Here is a 21301-nt window from a genome sequence, read left to right on the forward strand (position 1 = left end):
AGAGTGTTGGACTAGTAACCGGAAGGTTGCGAGTTCAAACCCCCGAGCTGACACGGTACAAATCTGTCGTTCTGCCCCCGAACAGGCAGTTATCCCACTGTTCCCAGGCCGTCATTGAAAATAAGAATATGTTCTTAACTGACTTGCCTGGTTAAATAAAGGTAAAAAATAAAATTAAAATTAAAACATTTAAAAAACAGGGCTGTAGTAGAACAGGTTGAGAGCTTCAAGTTCCTTGGTGTCCACATCACCAACAAACTAGAATGGTCCAAAACACACCAAGACAGTCGTGAAGCAGGCACGACAAAACCTATTCCCCCTCAGGAGACTGAAATGATTTGGCATGGGTCTTCAGATCCTCAAAAGGTTCTACAGCTGCAACATCAAGAGCATCCTGACTGGTTACATCACTGCCTGGTACGGAAACGGCTCGGCCTCCGACCGCAAGGCACTATAGAGCGTAGTGTGTACGGCCCAGTACATCACTGGGGCTAAGCTGCCTGCCATCAAGGACCTCTACAGCAGGCGGTGTCAGAAATAGGCCCTAAAAATTGTCAAAGACTCCAGCCACCCGAGTCATAGACTGTTCTTTCTGCTACCGCACGGCAAGCAGTACCGGAGCGCCAAGTCTAGGACCATAAGGCAACCCCGACAACCCCTCTTTTACGCTGCTGATACTTTCTGTTTATCATCTTTGCATAGTCACTTTAACTATACCTCCATCTACATATTACCTCAAATAGCCCAACTAACCGGTGCCCCCGTACATTGACTCTGTATCGGTACCACCTGTATTTAGCCTCGCTACTGTTATTTTCACTGTCATTTTACATCTTTTTCCCCCCCTTATCTATTGTTAACCTAATACCTATTTTTTACTTAAAAATTGCACTGAAAAAGTGATGCTCGATTGATTCCAAATATACAGTGCCCTCAGAAGGTATTCACACCCTTGACTTTTTCCATATTTTCCATTTTTCTGTCAATGATCTACACAAAATACTAATGTCAAAGTATAATATCATGAAAAACAACAACAAATGTATTACAATACTTATGTAAATGAGATATTTCTGTATTTCATTTTCAAAAAATGTGCTAACATTTCTTAAAACATGTTTTCACTTTGTCATTGTGGGGTATTGTGTGTAGATGGGTAAGAAAATTCAGGTTGTCGCTCTGGATAAGAGCGTCTGCTAAATGTCTTAAATGTAAATGTAAATGTAACAAAAGAAAATATGGAATGAATACTTTCTGAAGGCTCTGTAGCTGAATTGTTGCTTAAATGTGATTGGCTGTGGTCTTGGCGACGGAATACAGCCAGGGAGACAGGGCTGCCTGTTAGGCATCGTTCAGGGCTGACAGTGCCTTGCAAAAGTATTCATCCATCTTGGTGTTTTTCCTATTTTGTTGCATTACAACCTGTAATTTAAATGGATTTTTATTTGGATTTCATGTAATGGACATACACAAAATATTCCAAATTGGTGAAGTGAAATGAAAAAAATAACTTTAAAAAATTATATAAAATTAAACTGAAAAGTGGTGTGTGCATATGTATTCACCCCCTTTGCTATGAAGCTCATAAATAAGATCTGGTGCAACCAATTACCTTCAGAAGTCACATAATTAGTTAAATAAAGTACACCTGTGTGCAATTTAAGTGCCACATGATCTCAGTATACACACACACACACACACACACACACACACACACACACACACACACACACACACACACACACACACACACACACACACAGTGGGGCAAAAAAGTATTTAGTCAGTTCTCCCACTTAAAAAGATGAGATGCCTGTAATTTTCATCATAGGTACACTTCAACTATGACAGACAAAATTAAAAGAAAATAAATCCAGAAAATCACATTGTAGGATTTTGAATGAATTTATTTGCAAATTATGGTGGAAAATAAGTATTTGGTCACCTACAAACAAGCAAGATTTCTGGCTCTCACAGACCTGTAACTTCTTCTTTAAGAGGCTCCTCTGTCCTCCACTCGTTACCTGTATTAATGGCACCTGTTTGAACTTGTTATCAGTATAAAAGACACCTGTCCACAACCTCAAATAGTCACACTCCAAACTCCACTATGGCCAAGACCAAAGAGCTGTCAAAGGACATCAGAAACAAAATTGTAGACCTGCACCAGGCTGGGAAGACTGAATCTGCAACTGTGGGAGAAATTATTAGGAAATGGGAGCCATACAAGACCACTGATAATCTCCCTCGATCTGGGGCTCCACGCAAGATCTCACCCCGTGGGGTCAAAATGATCACAAGAACGGTGAGCAAAAATCCCAAAACCACACGGGGGGACCTAGTGAATGACCTTCAGAGAGCTGGGACCAAAGTAACAAAGCCTACCATCAACAAGGGCATCGAAGATGAAACGTGGCTGGGTCTTTCAGCATGACAATGATCCCAAACACACCGCCTGGGCAACGAAGGAGTGGCTTCGTAAGAAGCATTTCAAGGTACTGGAGTTGCCTAGCCAGTCTCCAGGTCTCAACCCCATAGAAAATACTTTTTTGCCCCACTGTACACACACACACACACACACACACACACACACACACACACACACACACACACACACACACACACACACACACACACACACACACACACACACACACACACACACACACACACACACACAGAAAGGCCCCAGAGTCTGCAACACACTAAGCAAGGGGCACCACCAAGCAAGCAGCACCATGAAGACCAAGGAGCTCTCCAAACAGGTCAGGGAGAAAGTTGTGGAGACGTACAGATCAGGGTTGAGTTATAAAAAAATATCAGAATCTTTGAACATCCCACGGAACACCATTAAATCCATTATTTAAAATAAAATGGCACCACAACAAACCTGCTAAGAGAGGGCCGTCCACTAAAACTCACAGACCAGGCAAGGAGGGCATTAATCAGAGAGGCAACAAAGAGACCGAAGATAAACCCTGAAGGAGCTGCAAAGCTCCACAGAGGAGATTGGAGTATCTGTCCATAGGACCACATTAAGCCGTACACTACACAGAGCTGGGCTTTACGAAAGAGTGGCCAGAAAAAAGCCATAGCTTAAAGAAAAAAATAAGCAAACACATTTGGTGTTCGCCAAAAGCCATGTGGGAGATTCCCCAAACATATGGAAGAAGGTACTCTGGTCAGATGAGACTAAAATTTAGCTTTTTGGCCATCAAGGAAAACGCTATGTCTGGCACGAACCCAACACCTCGCATCACCCCAAGAACATCATCCCCAAAGTGAAGCACGGTGGTGGCAGCAACATGCTGTGTGGATGTTTTTACATCGGCAGAGACTGGGAAACTGGTCAGAATTGAAGGAATGATGGATGGCGCTAAATACAAGGAAATTCTCGAGGGAAACCTGTTTCAGTCATCCAGAGATTTGAGACTGGGGAGGAGGTTCACTTTCCAGCAGGACAATGACCCTAAGTATATTGCTAAAGCAACACTCATGGTTTAAGGGGAAACATTTAAATGTCTTGGAATTGGAATGGCCTAGTCAAAGCCCAGACCTCAATCCAATTGAGAATCTGTTATAGGACTTAAAGACTGTTGTTCACCAGCGGAACCCGTCCAACTTGAAGGAGCTGGAGCAGTTTTGCCTCGAAGAATGGGCAAAATCCCAGTGGCTAGATGTGCCAAGCTTATAGAGACATACCCAAAGAGACTTGCAGCTGTAATTCCTGCAAAAGGTGGCTCTACAAAGTATTGACTTTGGGTGGGTGAATAGTTATGCACGCTAAAGTTCTCTGTTTTTGTCTTATTTCTTGTTCAGTAGGCATGTAGCGTAAATCAAATTATACAAACCCCCCAAAAATCTATTTTAATTCCAATTTGTAAGGCAACAAAATAGGAAAAATGGCAAGTGGGGTGAATACTTTCACAAGCCACTGTAAATACCCTACGAGGGCTTAGATTCCCCAAGAGCACTTAGCACAAGGGACATTTAGCTTGCTATCATTCTAACTTATGAACTGATAATGAGCTCCAAACAAATGAAAGCATAATGTTAGCATTAAAATATACCATCCCTTAATGTAGCAATCAATCAAAACATATGTGCTGATCCACCGTGGGCTCTGCCGCCTCAGCCACACTGTCAATCTATCATCAATGCATCCACTCCTATTTATAGAGTTTCTTGTGGTCTCGGCTAAATAACTTTTGTTATGTCGTGATCATGAGATAAATAAGTTCTGATCGACTTAACAAGGGATTTCATATGTCCTCTCTGGACCTCCATATGATGCATCCACCACCATGCTTGAAAATATGGGGAGTGGTACTCAATAATGTGTCGTATTGGATTTGTTCCAAACATAACACTTTATATTCACTTTATATTCAGGACAATCAATTCAATATTCACTCTGTGAACTGTCAATTAGGTTAGCATTGTGGAGTAACTACAATGTTGTTGATCCATCCTCAGTTTTTTCTTATCACAGCCAATAAACTCTAACTGTTTTAATGTCACCATTGGCCTCCTGGTGAAATCCCTGAGAGGTTTCCTTCCTCTCCGGCAACTGAGTTAGGAAAGATGCCTGCCTGTATCTGTAAATCAAGTTACTTTTTAATCTCTTTCTCTGACTATCACTGAAGCGTACGAATTCCTCTTCCTTGCTTAAGCAAGTTCTGTCTGACGCATCAGAACTGAGAAGAATAAGAGAAGTGATGCTTTTAATCTAAATGTTATCTCTGCCGGCTTTTTATTTGAGAGAAACAGTGGTTTAAATTGACCCTGTGTATCGGTATACCATCCAGTAATAAATAACTTCACCATACTCAAAATGGATATTCAATCTGTTTTTTCTTCTTTCTTTACCCTTCATAATTCCACTTTGACATTATGGGGTATTGTGTGTAGGTCAGTGACTAAAAAAACTACAGTTAATCAATTTTAAATTCAGGCTGGTTACAACAAAATGTGTGAAAAAAATTCAAGAGGTGTGAATATTTTGAGGGCACTGTACTACAGGAGTTCAGGAGATAAACATGAAAGCGGACAGCGAGTGCGATACTGTCGATCTCATAGCAAAGAGGAAAGGATCATCTTAATGTGATTATCAAGGCACTTAACCTACTAACGTATCCATCTCTGCTAGCAAATCATTACATTAGCTAAACAGTACACCGTTCTGCCAATCAGGGTCCCTCGAGTTCACTGGAAACTCAATTGAGCTGAGCAGAATTGATTCTTCACTGTGTGTTGAACCATATCACAACACCAGCCAGGTCGGCTGGTACCACTGATCTTGTAGTCTCTTCCAAATTTAAAGAGCAACTGCCCCTAAAAACAACTTCTCGTTGAGAAAACAGCCTGTGTGGCATCGATACGAGTCATTCTACTGTCAAAATTTACTACAAAGCGTAAATAGAATAATTTTGGTCGTAAAGTTAGTTTTGTCTAAAACTTTGTTTAGTGAGACTTGTAGTTGTGACTACATCACAACGTAAATTAAGGTTGGGTTTGTTTCAATCCTGCCAACAGCTGGCAGGACACAAGTAATCATCAATTCGGAGTGCAGGTTCATGTGACCCAATCGTAATAGCAGTGGTAAATTTGGGTTGACTTTGGATATCCCTATGGAACTCGTTAGGGACCATTGGTAAATTACACAATGTACATGTGACAATGTTACAATTCTAATAGCTCCAAATTTCAATTATTTAAAACCCTCCAACTATAAATTAATATACAAATATTAAAAGCATTTAATGTGAACTAAAAGGTATGCAACATGATAAGTCCCATTTAGATTGTATAATTTATTGGTCTCTAACTAGCCCCAGAGAGAACCTATCCGAAGTCAAACCAATTTTGCCACCGTCACATACCAGCCGACTGAAGCTAAATAATTTGTGTAACTCATCCTACCTGTAAACACACACACACTTGGGAAAAATGCAGTGTCTTAGACCACTGCACGACTCGGGAGGCCCATCTTTCTCTTACTCAACTCACCCAGCTCTTTCTGACACCAACCAATGAGGCCCCCTCTCTTTGCATTTACTGTAGCCAGCATCCTCACCCACTGAGCACCGACAAACACCGGAGAGCCATGGACGTTGGGTCAGTTCACCCTGGCCTTGATGTTAACGTCCGCAGACGGACTGGACCAAATCTGAACTTATTATAGATGTATGTTTGGATAGCACAGTAGTGAGTAGGCACAGTATAATACCGAGTACAGTAGAGTACAGTATACTGTACCCTCTGTTGTATTGTACTGCACTGTGAGGTCCAAACTTGTGAAACATGAGGAGAATGACATTCACATTTATAATTATTCATTTCCGTGTAGTACAGATTAGGAACCCATGATTTCATTCCGTTACCGGGTGTAAATTCACTTTAATCACCATGTCATAGCTGACACCCCATTCTTTCTGCAGACATCTTTGAATCTTGCATAAAAACCTGAGCAAGAACACCGTAATTACGTTATCAAAGTTGGTATCTGCGCAGTTCATTTTTTTTTTTAAATGTGTGGAAATTGGTCAGTCACCCTTGTGCAAACCTTGACATCAATGTTTTTTGTTTGGCATACATTTTAAAGTGAAAAAACTGAGTCAAAGCGTAATTCGGTGACAGTGGAATTGCCCATAGGTTATTGGTAATCCTAGATCTATTTGTAACGTCTTGCCAACTCATATGGTAATTTTCACACCAATTGTATTTACATTTTATCAAAGAGTCATACTGAGACCATGGTCTCCTTTACATACGAACCCTGAATTGCAGAAATACATACATCATAATACAAAATGGAAGCAGAAAGAAAAACGCAGTCATAAAAAACAAACACATTGATCAGTAATAAGGTCCTCGATCAGGTGTCTGAATGGATCTAGAGGCAGAAGAACATCACATTGATCAGTAATAAGGTCCTCGATCAGCTTTCTGAATCACCCTAGAGGCACCAGAACATCACATGCATCAGTAATAAGGTCCTCGATCAGCTTTCTGAATCACCCTAGAGGCACCAGAACATCACATGCATCAGTAATAAGGTCCTCGATCAGCTTTCTGAATCACCCTAGAGGCACCAGAACATCACATGCATCAGTAATAAGGTCCTCGATCAGCTGTCTGAATGGATCTAGAGGCACCAGAACATCACATTCATCAGTAATAAGGTCCTCGATCCGGTGTCTGAATGGACCTAGAGGCACCAGAACATCACATTCATCAGCATCAGTAATCAAGAGGCACCAGAACATCACATGCATCAGTAATCCGGTGCTCTGAATGGGCACCAGAACATCACATGCATCAGGCATCAGCAGAACATCACATGCATCAGTAATAAGGTCCTCGATCAGCTGTCTGAATGGACCACCAGAACATAGAATAAGGCATCCAGAACATCACATGCATCAGTAATAAGGTCCTCGATCAGGTGTCTGAATGGACCTAGAGGCACCAGAACATCACATTCATCAGTAATAAGGTCCTCGATCAGCTGTCTGAATCACCCTAGAGGCACCAGAACATCACATGCATCAGTAATAAGGTCCTCGATCAGGTGTCTGAATGGACCTACAGGCACCAGAACATCACATTCATCAGTAATAAGGTCCTCAATCAGCTGTCTGAATGGACCTAGAGGCACCAGAACATCACATTCATCAGTAATAAGGTCCTCGATCAGCTGTCTGAATGGACCTAGAGGCACCAGAACATCACATTCATCAGTAATAAGGTCCTCGATCAGGTGTCTGAATGGACCTAGAGGCACCAGAACATCACATTTAATAACATTTTAAAGATTGTTCTACAAATAAGGTGTAAGAAAATAAAAAAGATGACTTCTCTGACCAAATACATTTCCTGAGCCATTCCTGAGACCGGGTGTGGTAAATCATACAGTGCCGTCTGAAAGTAATCAGACCCCTTGACTTTTTACACATTTTGTTACATTACAGCCTTATTCTAAAATGGATTAAATAAAAAAAGTCCTCAGCAATCTACACACAATAACCCATAATAAAAAAGCGAAAACAGGTTTAGAAATGTTTGCAAATGCATTATAAAAAATATTTTAAAAACATATTTACATAAGTATTCAGACCCTTTGCTATGAGACTCGAAATTGAGCTCAGGTGCATCTTGTTTCCATTGATCATCCTTGAGATGTTTCTACAACTTGATTGGAGTCCACCTGTGGGAAATTCAATTGATTGGACATGATTTGGAAAGGCACACACACCTCTCTATATAAGATCCCACAGTTGTCAGAGCAAAACCCACGCCACGAGGTCAAAGGAACTGTCCATAGAGCTCCGAGACAGGATTGTGTCGAGGCACAGATCTGGGGAAGGGTATCAAAACATTTCTGCAGCATTGAAGGTTTCCAAGAACACAGCGACCTCCATCATTCTTAAAAATGGAAGAAGTTGGAACCACCAAGAACTTCCTACAGCTGGCTGCCCAGCCAAACTGAGCAATTGGAGAAGAAGGGCCTTGGTCAGGTAGGTGACCAAGAGCTCTGACAGAGCTCTAGAGTTCCTCTGTGGAGATTGGAGAATCTTCCAGAAGGACAACTATCTTTGCAGCACTCCACCAAATCAGGCCTTTATGGTAAAGTGGCCAGACGGAAGCCACTACTCAGTAAAAAGCAAAAGACAGCCCGCTTGGAGTTTGCCAGAAGCCATCTAAAGGACTCTCAGACCATTATGAAACCAAGATTGAACTCTTTGGCCTGAATGCCAAGTGTCATGTCTGGAGGAAACCTGGCACCATCCCTACGGTGAAGTATGGTGGTGGCAGCATCATGCTGTGGGGATGTTTTTCAGCGGCAGGGACTGGAAAACTAGTCAGGATTGAGGGAAAGATGAACGGAGCAAAGTACAGAGAGATCCTTGATGAAAACCTGCTCCAGAGCGCTCAGGACCTCAGACTGGAGCGAAGGTTCACCTTCCATCTGGACAACGACCCTAAGCACACAGCCAAGACAATGCAGGAGTGGCTTTGGAACAGGTCTCTGAATGTCTTCGAGTTGCCCGGACTTGAACCCGATCTAACATCTCTGAGAGACCTGAAAATAACTGTGCAGTGATGCTCATCATCCAACCTGACAGAGCTTGAGAGGATCTGCAGAAAAGAATGGGAGAAACTCCCCAAATACAGGGGTGCCAAGCTTGTAGCGTCCTACCCAAGAAGACTGTAATAACTGCCAAAGGTGCTTCAACAAAGTACTAAGGGTCTGAATACTTATGTAAATGTCATATTTCTTTTATACATTTGCAAAAATGTCTGTCATTATGGGGTATTGTGTGTAGATTGAGGGAAAAAAACAATTGAATCCATTTTAGAAAAAGGTGAAATGTAACAAAATGTGGACAGAGGTCTGAAAACTTTCAGAATGATCTGTATTTGCCCATTGTAGAAGTGCTCAGAAAGTTACTTTTCTAAACCTTAATGACAAAACATTCAAGCAATAAAGGTGCTCAAAATGGATCCATTTTGCATACCCCACCATACCATGAGACATCCATGTCTTTGTCACTGGAAAACATAAACGGTTGAGATTGATATCATTGAAAAACTTCCATAACAGTTTTTATAAACATACCTTAAAAACGTAAATGATCAAAAAAGGCATAAACTCCAATTGTACCGTGTTTTGGTGTGCCCACCATCGGTTCAGACACAAATGCTCTTGAATAAAGGGCGTGTTTCATATTTTTGTTGATACAGTACATGTACTAAAATTGGAATACAATTGAAATAGTAACTTTCAAATTATTCCACAAAGATGGTTGGAGGTGCACACATCAGAGAATGTTGACCTGAATGGGAATATCTGTTGTTTTAAATTATGCAGTCAATTCTCCCTAGGAAACCTTTTGAAATGATAGAAATATAGATAATAGAATAGACTCTGTCCGTTGAAGTTGACATTTGACGGTGGCAGCCATCTTTGTGTTAGTAAAAATGTAAATTCAATTTAAACATCAATGGTGTAACAACTAAATTGCAGTGGTCTGAAGGATAGGTCCATTCTATAAATTATATTTCTATGATTGAAATGACACCAACCCTGTATTCAAGAGCATATATCTCAGCTGATAGCGAGCACAAAAACAAAAAACAAAATACTGTTACAAGCTACAATATAAGCTACAATATATGCAAATATGAAAAAAAATATGAGTTTACGCGTTTTAGATATTTGATTTGAAAAAAAGGTAAAGAAATATCCATTTCTATTCAAATATTTTTTCTATAAATGATCAAATTGTTTGACAACCCTGTTTTTGATTGAATTCAAATGGATTTACTCTCCTATGAACTTCACGTTGGTGCTTATGAGTCCTTTTACGCGGAAATCCAGGTTCAACAGTCAGAGATAACCAACCTCGGACAGACTACTTTAGTCATACTATTTTAGGATAACAGGGTGGGTGGATACACTCATTCTCAAATCCTTTCATGTATCCTTCAATCCCATCAAACTGCAATATTTAATGAATACATCTGTCCATACACCTTCAACAAATCCTTCCTTGTGCATTTATCCATCCATCCATCCATCCCCTCCCTTGTATTCCTTCATCCCCCACTCAGCCCAGTAGAGTCCCACTGGATCAGCAGTGTAATGCCCACTCTGCCCCTCTATTCACGGGCTGCTGTCCAGCCTCTGTCCTGGGTCCAGCGGAGTGCTCCAGCTCTCCCCCATCCCACCCTCCTTCCATCCACACTGACTGCGGGGCTGAACCAAATCAGCTTGTGAAGCTTTAGCCATTAGCCACTTTGATGTGCTGCCGCAGGCCTCTCTGCTTCCACCACAGGCAGTAGTAATGGAGCATTAAAAGGAGGCTAAGCTACTGGGGTGCAACTGGGCTGGGCTGCTGCTGGAGTGGGCTTGGACTGGGCGGGGCTGCTGATGGAGTGGGCTTGGACTGGGCTGGGCTGCTGCTGGAGTGGGCTTGGACTGGGCGGGGCTGCTACTGGAGTGGGCTTGGACTGGGCGGGGCTGAGCTGCTACTTGGCGGGGCTGCTACTGGGCGGGGGTGTGCAGGGAATGGGAGGGGATCCCAGGCCAGAGAGATGGACCTGTGTGTTACACTGGATGAATAGCCCGGCGTTGAGCTCCACTAGGGAGCTATTGCTCTAGAGCTCAGGTGGGACCCATCACACACAGTGAGATGACAGACACCGCCCACTCAAAAATTTAATCAAATGTTATTGGTCACATACACATGGTTGGCAGATGTTAATGCGAGTGCAACGAAATCCTTGTGCTTCTATTTCTGACCGTGCAATAATATCTAGTAATCTAACAATTTCACAACAACTACCTTATACATACACAAGTGTAAAGGAATGAATAAGAATATGTAAATATAAATATATGGATGAGCGATGGCCTTGCGGCATAGGCAAGATGCAGCAGATGGTATAGAATACAGTATATACAGTTGAAGTCGGAAGTTTACATACACCTTAGCCAAACACATTTAAACTCAGTTTTTCACAATTCCTCAAATTTAATCATAGTAAAAATCCCCTGGCTTAGGTCAATTAGGATTACCACTTTATTTTAAGAATGTGAAATGTCAGAATAATAGAGAATTATTTATTTCAGCTTTTATTTCTTTCATCAAATAAAATGTATTTATATAGCCCTTCGTACATCAGCTGATATCTCAAAGTGCTGTACAGAAACCCAGCCTAAAACCCCAAACAGCAAGCAATGCAGGTGTAGTAGCTCATTCCCAGTGGGTCAGAAGTTTATATACACACAATTAGTATTTGGTAGCATTGCCTTTAAATTGTTTAACTTGTGTCAAACGTTTCAGGTAGCCTTCCACAAGCTTCGCACAATAAGTTGGGTGGACCTTGGCCCATTCCTCCTGACAGAGCTCATGTAACTGAGTCAGGTTTGTAGGCCTCCTTGCTCGCATACACTTTTTCAGTTCTGCCCACATATTTTCTATATGATTGAGGTCAGGGCTTTATGATGGCCACTCCAATATCTTGATTTTGTTGTCCTTTAGCTATTTTGAATCAACTTTGGAAGTATGCTTGGGTTCATTGTCCATTTGGAAGACCCATTTGCGGCCAAGCTTTAACTTAATGATTGATGTCTTGAGATGTTGCTTCAATATATCCACATAATTTTTCCTCCTCATGATGCCATCTGTTTTATGAAGTGCACCAGTCCCTCCTGCGTGAAGCACCCCCACAACTTGATGCTGCAACCCCTGTGCTTTACGGTTGGGATGGTGTTCTTCAGGCTTGCAAGCATCCCCTTTTTTCCTCTAAACATAACGATGGTCATTATGGCCAAACGGTTCTATTTTTTGTTCTTCAGACGAGAGGACATTTCTCCAAAAAGTACAATCTTTGTCCCCATGTGCAGTTGCAAACCATAGTCTGGCTTTTTATATATTGGTGTTGGAGCAGTGGCTTCTTTCTTGCTCAGCGGCCTTTCAGGTTATGTCGATATAGGACTTGTTTTACTGTGGATATAGATACTTTTGTACCTGTTTACTCCAGCATCTTCACAAAGTCCTTTGCTGTTGTTCTGGGATTGATTTGCACTTTTCACACCAAAGTATGTTAATCTCTAGGAGACAGAACATGTCTCCTTCCTAGTACTTGCGTACTATTGTTTCTACAGATGAATATGGTGCCTCCAGGCATTTGGAAATTGGACCTAAGGATGAACTAGACTTTTGGAGGTCTACAATTTGTTTTCTGAAGTTTTCTTGGCTGATTTCTTTTGATTTTCCCTTCATGTCAAGCAAAGAGGCACTGAGTTTGAAGGTAGGCCTTGAAATACATCCACAGGTACCCCTCCAAGTGACTTAAATTATGTCAATTAGCCTATCAGAAGCTTCTAAAGCCATTACATAATTTTCTGGAATTTTCCAAGCAGTTTAAAGGCACAGTCAACTTAGTGTATGCAAACTTCTGACCCACTGGAATTGTGATAGTGAATTATAAGTGAAATAATCTGTCTGTAAACAATTGTTGGAAAATTACTTGTGTCATGCACAAAGTAGATGTCCTAACCAACTTGCCAAAACTATAGTTTGTTAACAAGAAATTTGTGGAGTGGTTGAAAAACTAGTTTTAATGACTACAACCTAAGTGAATGTAAACTTCTGACTTCAACTGTACATATGAGTAATATAGGGTATGTAAACGTTATATAACGTGGCATTGTTTAAAGTGACATTTATTACATCCAGTTTTTTATTATTAAAGTGGCTAGAGATTGGCTGCTGCCAGCATACTGACTCAATCAATGTTAGTGATGGCTGTTAAACAGTCTGATGGCCTTGAGATAGAAGCTGTTTTTCAGTCTCTCGGTCCTAGCTTTTGATGCACCTGTACTGACCTCACCTGCTGGATGGTAAGTGAGGTGAACAGGCAGTGGCTCGGGCGGTTGTTGTCCTTGATGATATTTTTGGCCTTCCTGTGACATCAGGTGGTGTAGGTGTGCTGGAGGGCAGGTAGTTTGCCCCTGGTGATGAGTTGTGCAGACCTCACTACCCTCTGTAGAGCCTTACGGTTGTGGGTGGAGCAGTTGCCGTACCAGGCAGTGATACAGCCCGATAGGATGCTCTCGATTGTGCATCTGTAAAGGTTTGTGAGTGTTTTCGGTGACAAGACAAATTTCTTCAGCCTCCTCAGGTTGAAGAGGCGCTGTTGCGCCTTCTTCACCACGCTGTCTGTGTGGGTGGACCATTTCAGTTTGTCTGTGATGTGTACGCCGAGGAACTTAAAACTTTCCACCTTCTCCACTACTGTCCCGTCGATGTGGATAGGGGGGCTCCCTCTGCTGTTTCCTGAAGTCCACAATCATCTCCTTTGTTTTGTTGACGTTGAGTGTGAGGTTTTTTTCCTGACACCACACTCCGAGGGCCCTCACCTCCTCACAGTAGGCTATCTCGTCATTGTTGGTAATCAAGCCTACCACTGTAGTGTCGTCTGCAAACTTGATGAATGAGTTGGAGGTGTGCATGGCCACGCAGTCATGGGTGAACAGGGAGAACAAGAGAGGGCTGAGAACGCACCCTTGTGGTGCCACAGTGTTGAGGATCAGCGAGGTGGAGATGTTGTTTCTTACCCTCACCACCTGGGGGTGGCCCGTCAGAAAGTCCAGGACCCAGTTGCACAGGGCGGGGTCGAGACCCAGGGTCTCAAGCTTAATGACAAGTTTGGCGGGGTACTATGGTGTTAAATGCTGAGCTGAAATCGATGAACAGCATTCTTACATAGGTATTCCTCTTGTCCAGATGGGATAGGGCAGTGTGCAGTGTGATTATGATTGCGTCGTCTATTGGGGCGGTAAGCAAATTGGAGTGGGTCTTGGGTGTCAGGTAGGGTGGAGGTGATATGATCCTTGACTATTCTCTCAAAGCACTTCATGATGACGGAAGTGAGTGCTACGGAGCGATAGTCAATTAGCTCAGTTACCTTAGCTTTCTTGGGAACAGGAACAATGGTGGCCCTCTTGAAGCATGTGGGAACAGCAGACTGGGATAGGGATTGATTGAATATGTCCGTAAACACACCAGCCAGCTGATCTGTACATGCTCTGAGGATGCGGCTAGGGATGGGAGCCTGGGCTGGCAGCCTTGCGAGGGTTAACACGTTTAAATGTTTTATTCACGTTGGCCGTGGTGAAGGAGAGTCTGAGATGTCTGAGGCTATCCGGAACATATCCCAGTCCAAGTGATCGAAGCAATCTTAAAGCGTGGAATCCGATAGTTCGGACCAGCGTTGAACAGACCTGAACACCGGTGTTTCCTGTTTTAATTTATGTCTATAGGCTGGGAGCAACGAAATGGAGTCGTGGTCAGATTTGCCGAAAGGAGGGCGAGGGAGGACTTTGTATGCGTTGCGGAAGTGTAGCAATGATCCAGAATGCTGCCAGCCCAGGTCGATCATTCGATATGCTGATCAAATTTAGGGAGCCATGTTTTCAGATTAGCTTTGTTAAAATCTTCAGCTACATTAAATGCAGCCTCACGATATATGGTTTCCAGTTTAAATAGAGTCCAATGAAGTTCTTTCAGGGCCGTCAAGGTGTCTGCTTGGGGGGGATATACACGGCTGTGATTATAATCAAGATAATTATCTTGGTAAATAATGTGGTCGGCATTTGATTGTAAGGAATTCTAGGTCAGGTGAACAAAAGGACTTGAGCTTCTGTATGTTGTTATGATCACACCATGACTTAATCATAAGGCATACACCCCCGCCCTTCTTCTTATCAGAGAGATGTGTTTCTGTCGGCGTGATGCGTGAAGAAACCGGGTGGCTGTACCGACTCTGATAACATGAGCCATGTTTCCGTGAAACAGAGAATGTTACAATCTCTGATATCTCTCTGGAAGGCAACCCTTGCTCGAATTTCGTCTACCTTTGTTTCAAGAGACTGGACATTGGCTAGTAGTATACTCAGGAGCGGTGAGCAATGTGCCCGTCTACGGAGCCTGACCAGAAGACCGCTCTGTCTGCCCCAACTGTGGCGCCGTTGTTGTTTTGGGTTGCCTACTGGGATCCGATCCATTGTCCTGGGTGGTGGTCCAAACAGAGGACCAGCTTTGGGAAAATCGTATTCCTGGTTGTAATGTTGGTAAATTGACGTTGCTCTTATATCCAATAGTTCCTCCCGGCTGTATGTAATAAGACTTAAGATTTTTTGGGCTAACAATGTAAGAAATAATACATTTAAAAAAACAAAATACTGCATAGTTTCCTAAGAACGTGAAGCGAGGCAACCATCTCTGTCGGCGCCAAAAGCTTCCCTTTCTCTGCTTCCCTGGCCACTCACTCATCTAGAGATTTCACAGTGATCTGGACTTCCCAGGGTCTTATTATCTGTTATCTTTGTCTAAGGTGTTTGTGTTTGTGTGCGTTTTGAGTGAGAGTGTGTTTTGTGTGTGAATGTCTGTAAATATATGATATTTGTTCAGTCTGTTGGAATGTGATACATGTGTTTTTATGTCAGCAAATTGGCCATCAGATTGAGCTTTTTTGTGCGTTCGCAAGCATGCTTGACTGTGATGTTGTTTACTTGCACTTGTGTGTGTGTGTTAGAAATGTTTCTTTATTTCAAGGAGAACCGAGGGAGAGGAGAAGGAACGTGTTATGGGTTCTAACTAATCCCCAATCATCAGGCAGGTCCAGTGTTGATGTTAATACTAAAGCTAAAGCCCACTGGTTTGGCCTAAAGCCCAGAACAACAAACAGATCATAGGTGGGTGATTAAGGACATTAGATCTAATCCTTAATAATCTGTTTAGCTCTACCTCACACTTAAACATCTTTCTCAGAGGCTCTGCAGCAGAGAGCATTTTAATCAGTCAGGCTATCTATCTATCTATCTATCTATCGAATGCACTGGTACTGGAGGGCGTGGGAGACACCTGGCCTGGTCCTGGAGGTCGTGGGAGATAGATGGCCTGATATTGGAGGTTGTGGGAGACACTTGTCCTGATACTGGAGGTCGTGGGAGACACTTGGCCTGATACTGGAGGTCGTGGGAGATAGATGGCCTGATATTGGAGGTCGTGGGAGACACTTGCCCTGATACTGGAGGTCGTGGGAGACACTTGGCCTGATACTGGAGGTCGTGGGAGACACTTGGCCTGATACTGGAGGTCGTGGGAGACACTTGGCCTGATACTGGAGGTCGTGGGAGACACTTGGCCTGATACTGGAGGTCGTGGGAGACACTTGGCCTGATACTGGAGGTCGTGGGAGACACTTGGCCTGATACTGGAGGTCGTGGGAGACACTTGGCTTGGGAAAAATACAGTATCAACAGCAAGCATCAAATGTGGCTAAGATCCCCCACATAGAATAAAGATAACTCTGTGACACAGCCAGACAAGCAACACATTAAGGCATGAAAAGCAGTAGGCACAGCAGTCCTTTTAATTCTTGACCAATGAGCATCAAATTAAAAACATATATTTGTTGTATTTCCAATCACTTTTTGGAGTATTCCTGTTATTCAACAATGTGTGGATGTCTATCTATTCTACACAGGCCTAGAGCCAGACACGAGGCACTCTGACATAGCAGAGAGAGAGGTATTCTTGTGATGTGCTTTTTGCTTTGTCTCGGGGACATCTGCAGGCCAGGTGCTCCGCACTCGGGAATGGAGCTCAGACACGTTCAGGGTTATGTACGCTCCAAAAAAGACCCTCAGGACATCCATTATACAGCTTCTCTCCGTCTCCAGTCACCGCTCCTCATTTCAATAACATACTCAAGCTATTTAGGGTTGAACTTGACAACCTCTTATTATGTACATAGTAGTACTAGACATATCATTTGATATTTAAAATAAGTAGTACAGTATTTCAATAAGGTATATGAGGCCATGTTTTCTTCTTGACCAGGTTTCGGTTGGTATGGAAGTCACCACCAGCCTACACAGACTGAGGCTCCTATATCCAGTTGAACTGGTCTTGGTAATATGTGGCTAGTGTGGAGGAAACTCATGACTTTCTGCTGATCTCCCCCAAAAAAAGCACTTTTGAACAAACACACACACGCTTGTTGAGATTATAAGCTGGGACCGAGAGACTGAAAAAACAGCTTCTATCTCAAGGCCATCAGACTGTTAAACAGCCACCACTAACATTGAGTGGCTGCTGCCAGCACACTGACCCAACTCCAGCCTCTTTAATAATGGGAATTGATGGGAAATGATGTAAAATATATCACTAGCCACTTTAAACAATGCTACCTAATATATTGTTTACATACCCTACATTATTCATCTCATATGTATACGTATATACTGTACTCTACATAATCTACTGCATCCTTATGTAATGCATGTATCACTAGCCACTTTAACTACGCCACTTTGTTTACATACTCATCTCATATGTATATACTGTACTCGATACCATCTACTGTATTTTGCCTATGCCGCTCTGTACCATCACTCATTCATATATCTTTATGTACATATTCTTTATCCCCTTACACTTGTGTCTATAAGGTAGTAGTTTTGGAATTGTTAGCTAGATTACTTGTTGGTTATTACTGCATTGTCGGAACTAGAAGCACAAGCATTTCGCTACACTCGCACTAACATCTGCTAACCATGTGTATGTGACAAATAAAATTTAATTTGATTTATACTCAAATGAATCCCGGCTATGTCCAGATACTAAAATGGTCTGTGCTGTAGAATAAGAGTGACTGTATGAACTCTATCAACTAGTGGGCTTTAATCCCAACCCCTGGGTTGGGCGCCATGCCACTCTTTACTGTGTCAGCCCAAACCCAATAACCCATGCAGACCTATCTAATCACATCTAAAGATCATAGCCATGATGACACAGAGGTACCACAGTGAGCAAGAGAGTGGTGGCTCCCCAGGGAGTCCCAGTCTACAGACCAATATGTCATTTGTATTAGAGCAGGGTTTCCCAAACTGGGTCCTGGGGTGAGCGTTTAGGGCAAACTGGGTCCTGGGGTGAGCGTTTAGGGTTTTTTGCCCTAGCTCTACGCAGCTGACCAACTCATCATCAAGCTTAGATCATTTGAATCAGATGTGTAGTGCTAGGGCAAAAAGACTAAACCCTGTATTAGGATGGCATTGATGACCATTATTTGATTTCAACATCATTGTTTAGATTCTACCAGGCACTTTATAAACCAACACTCAATTCAAAAGGACACCAGCCACTGACATGGCTTTACTTAATCATAATTTCCCTTCCAAATAGGCCACCATGTGTACAGCAGCCTGAGTCTCCAAACTGTTTCATGTCGGGATTACACATTGTTGTGGCAGTACCAGATGATCATAAATCATAATCTAATGTGGTGGCAGGTGTCTGCAGTAGTAGGTACTGTATCGTTCATCCCACATGGAAGCGCGCACGCACGCAAAAAAAATCCTGACCTATTTCTCTGGATAATAAAATGACAGCGGTTGCTAAGAGAACAGAGAGTAGCCAGAGCACAGGAATCAGGATACACATGTCGTTCGTTCCAATTAGGATCAGCCCAAAGAAAGACGCTTGTATTTGAAAAACAAATCTTCAATTTGTAAGACAATGTTTGAAAACGAAAAGCCATACATTGTAAAAATGGGGGGGGGGGGGCAAGACTTCGAAGTAGCCCAGGCTATTTCATAAGAAAGTAGTAATTCATGTTTCTTTGTTTTCTTACATTCAGTTAGTGTAGCAGAGTCAATATCTAAAGAAACATTGTTTAGAATAAATCCAGAGTAGCCCGTTTTGTTTTATCAATGAATGTGAGATGATATCCTAACGCATAACGTTACCTTCCAAACTGAAGTCCAGTAGCACATACTCGTAAACGGTGTCTGTTATGGTCTCCACTTGCGGTCTCTTCAGAGTGGAGTATATCTTCCCGGGGCTACTGTCCTCTGGGTCTTCCAGTTTCCTCAACCCGCAGCCCATAGTGCCGTGGCGGGATATCCAGCTCACACTAACCGGGCACGATGACAGTTAGCCTACAAACAGAGCTTTGCTATTGCTATAAAGTTAACCGGATTGCTCCATCCAGGGTGGGTTGACGCTATAAAGCCGTTTGACGTTGTCCCCGGATAATCACTGTCATAGGCAACCAACCACAATAAAAAATACAAAATATGCAATTTTATATTTTTCTGTAAATAGTTATTTTTCAACCCACCGTGCGCGTGAAGCTCTCATTCTTTGGAGAAAAAATATATATAAAAAGTTACAATAATTGAGAACTCCACCACTGCTCGCGAGCGGTAACTTTGTTGCTTACGTCGACTTATTGGCAACAAATCCACTTTTAGTTTTCTTTTCGCCTATCAAATTATATTATTCGTATTATCCACTTAAAAAAACGAGAGTGATTTTAGTAATGCCAAATAAATGTGTGAGTGATTCATGAAAGCCAAAGCGTGGCTGCTCGCAGGAGGGAGAAAACATGGGAGGACCGAAGGCGAGGAGGTGATTTGTGTAGCATGATATGGCCTGTATTTTAATGGCTGCTTGGTTTATTTACTAAATATAAATATTTCTGTAGGCTATAGATGTAGCACACTGGGCACAGACGTCAGTTCGTCTATTTTTGATTAAGGCTCAATTTGGTTGAGTTGTCAACTAACATAAATTCAACATGAAATGTCACTATGATATGGGATTTAGGTTGAGAACAAGACGAAACACCCTTACTTTGATGACTTTCTGCAAATCAACATCATCACATTCAATTGTGGGGTTGAAAAGGACCTGGAAACAACATTGATTCAACTACTTTTTGCCCAGTGAAGCCTAGTGATGTTGGGCTCTATAATCTTTATAGAAAAACCTTTGCAGTTTCTTAATGAAGTTGTTTTATGTAATGAGGCAATACTCGGTGTACATTTACAACGCCAGTAGATACTTTTGAGTGCATTGCTATGACTCAAAGCCACTGGAGATCACTAAAGTTCAAAGAAAGTGAATGAAACTTGTGACCCAGGCATGACTTCACCTGCTCAAAGATTTATACACCAAATCCTTTATTTCACCAGTCATTTTCATGATGACACTGTTGGACCATGATCACCTATACAGATGGACCATGATCAACTATACAGATGGACCATGATCACCTATACAGATGGACCATGATCAACTATACAGATGGACCATGATCACCTATACAGATGGACCATGATCAACTATACAGATGGACCATGATCACCTATACAGATGGACCATGATCAACTATACAGATGGACCATGATCACCTATACAGATGGACCATGATCACCTATACAGATGGACCATGATCACCTATACAGATGGACCATGATCACAACTATACAGATGGACCATGATCATATACAGATGGACCATGATCAACTATACAGATGGACCATACAGATGGACCATGATCACCTATACAGATGGACCATGATCAACTATACAGATGGACCATGATCACCTATACAGATGGACCATGATCACCTATACAGATGGACCATGATCACCTATACAGATGGACCATGATCACCTATACAGATGGACCATGATCACCTATACAGATGGACCATGATCACCTATACAGATGGACAATGATCACCTATACAGATGGACAATGATCAACTATACAGATGGACCATGATCAACTATACAGATGGACCATGATCACCTATACAGATGGACCATGATCACCTATACAGATGGACCATGATCACCTATACAGATGGACCATGATCACCTATACAGATGGACCATGATCACCTATACAGATGGACCATGATCACCTATAC

At 42.3% G+C, this 21301-nt stretch overlaps 1 protein-coding gene across 2 annotated transcripts in view; it reads right to left on the bottom strand.

The window, feature by feature from the left end:
- The window catches only part of LOC124048223 (raftlin-2-like), a 44145-nt gene extending 24173 nt beyond the window's left edge, over positions 1-19972 (bottom strand). For both annotated transcript variants that reach the window (XM_046368784.1, XM_046368794.1), the window contains exon 1: positions 19328-19972. In XM_046368784.1, coding sequence (XP_046224740.1) covers positions 19328-19354 — 27 coding nt within the window. In that variant the 5' untranslated portion in view covers positions 19355-19972. The remainder of the gene's footprint in view (positions 1-19327) is intronic.
- Positions 19973-21301: the final 1329 nt, after the last annotated feature.

This window comes from Oncorhynchus gorbuscha, linkage group LG01, assembly GCF_021184085.1.
Source record: "Oncorhynchus gorbuscha isolate QuinsamMale2020 ecotype Even-year linkage group LG01, OgorEven_v1.0, whole genome shotgun sequence".
Taxonomy (NCBI): domain Eukaryota; kingdom Metazoa; phylum Chordata; class Actinopteri; order Salmoniformes; family Salmonidae; genus Oncorhynchus; species Oncorhynchus gorbuscha.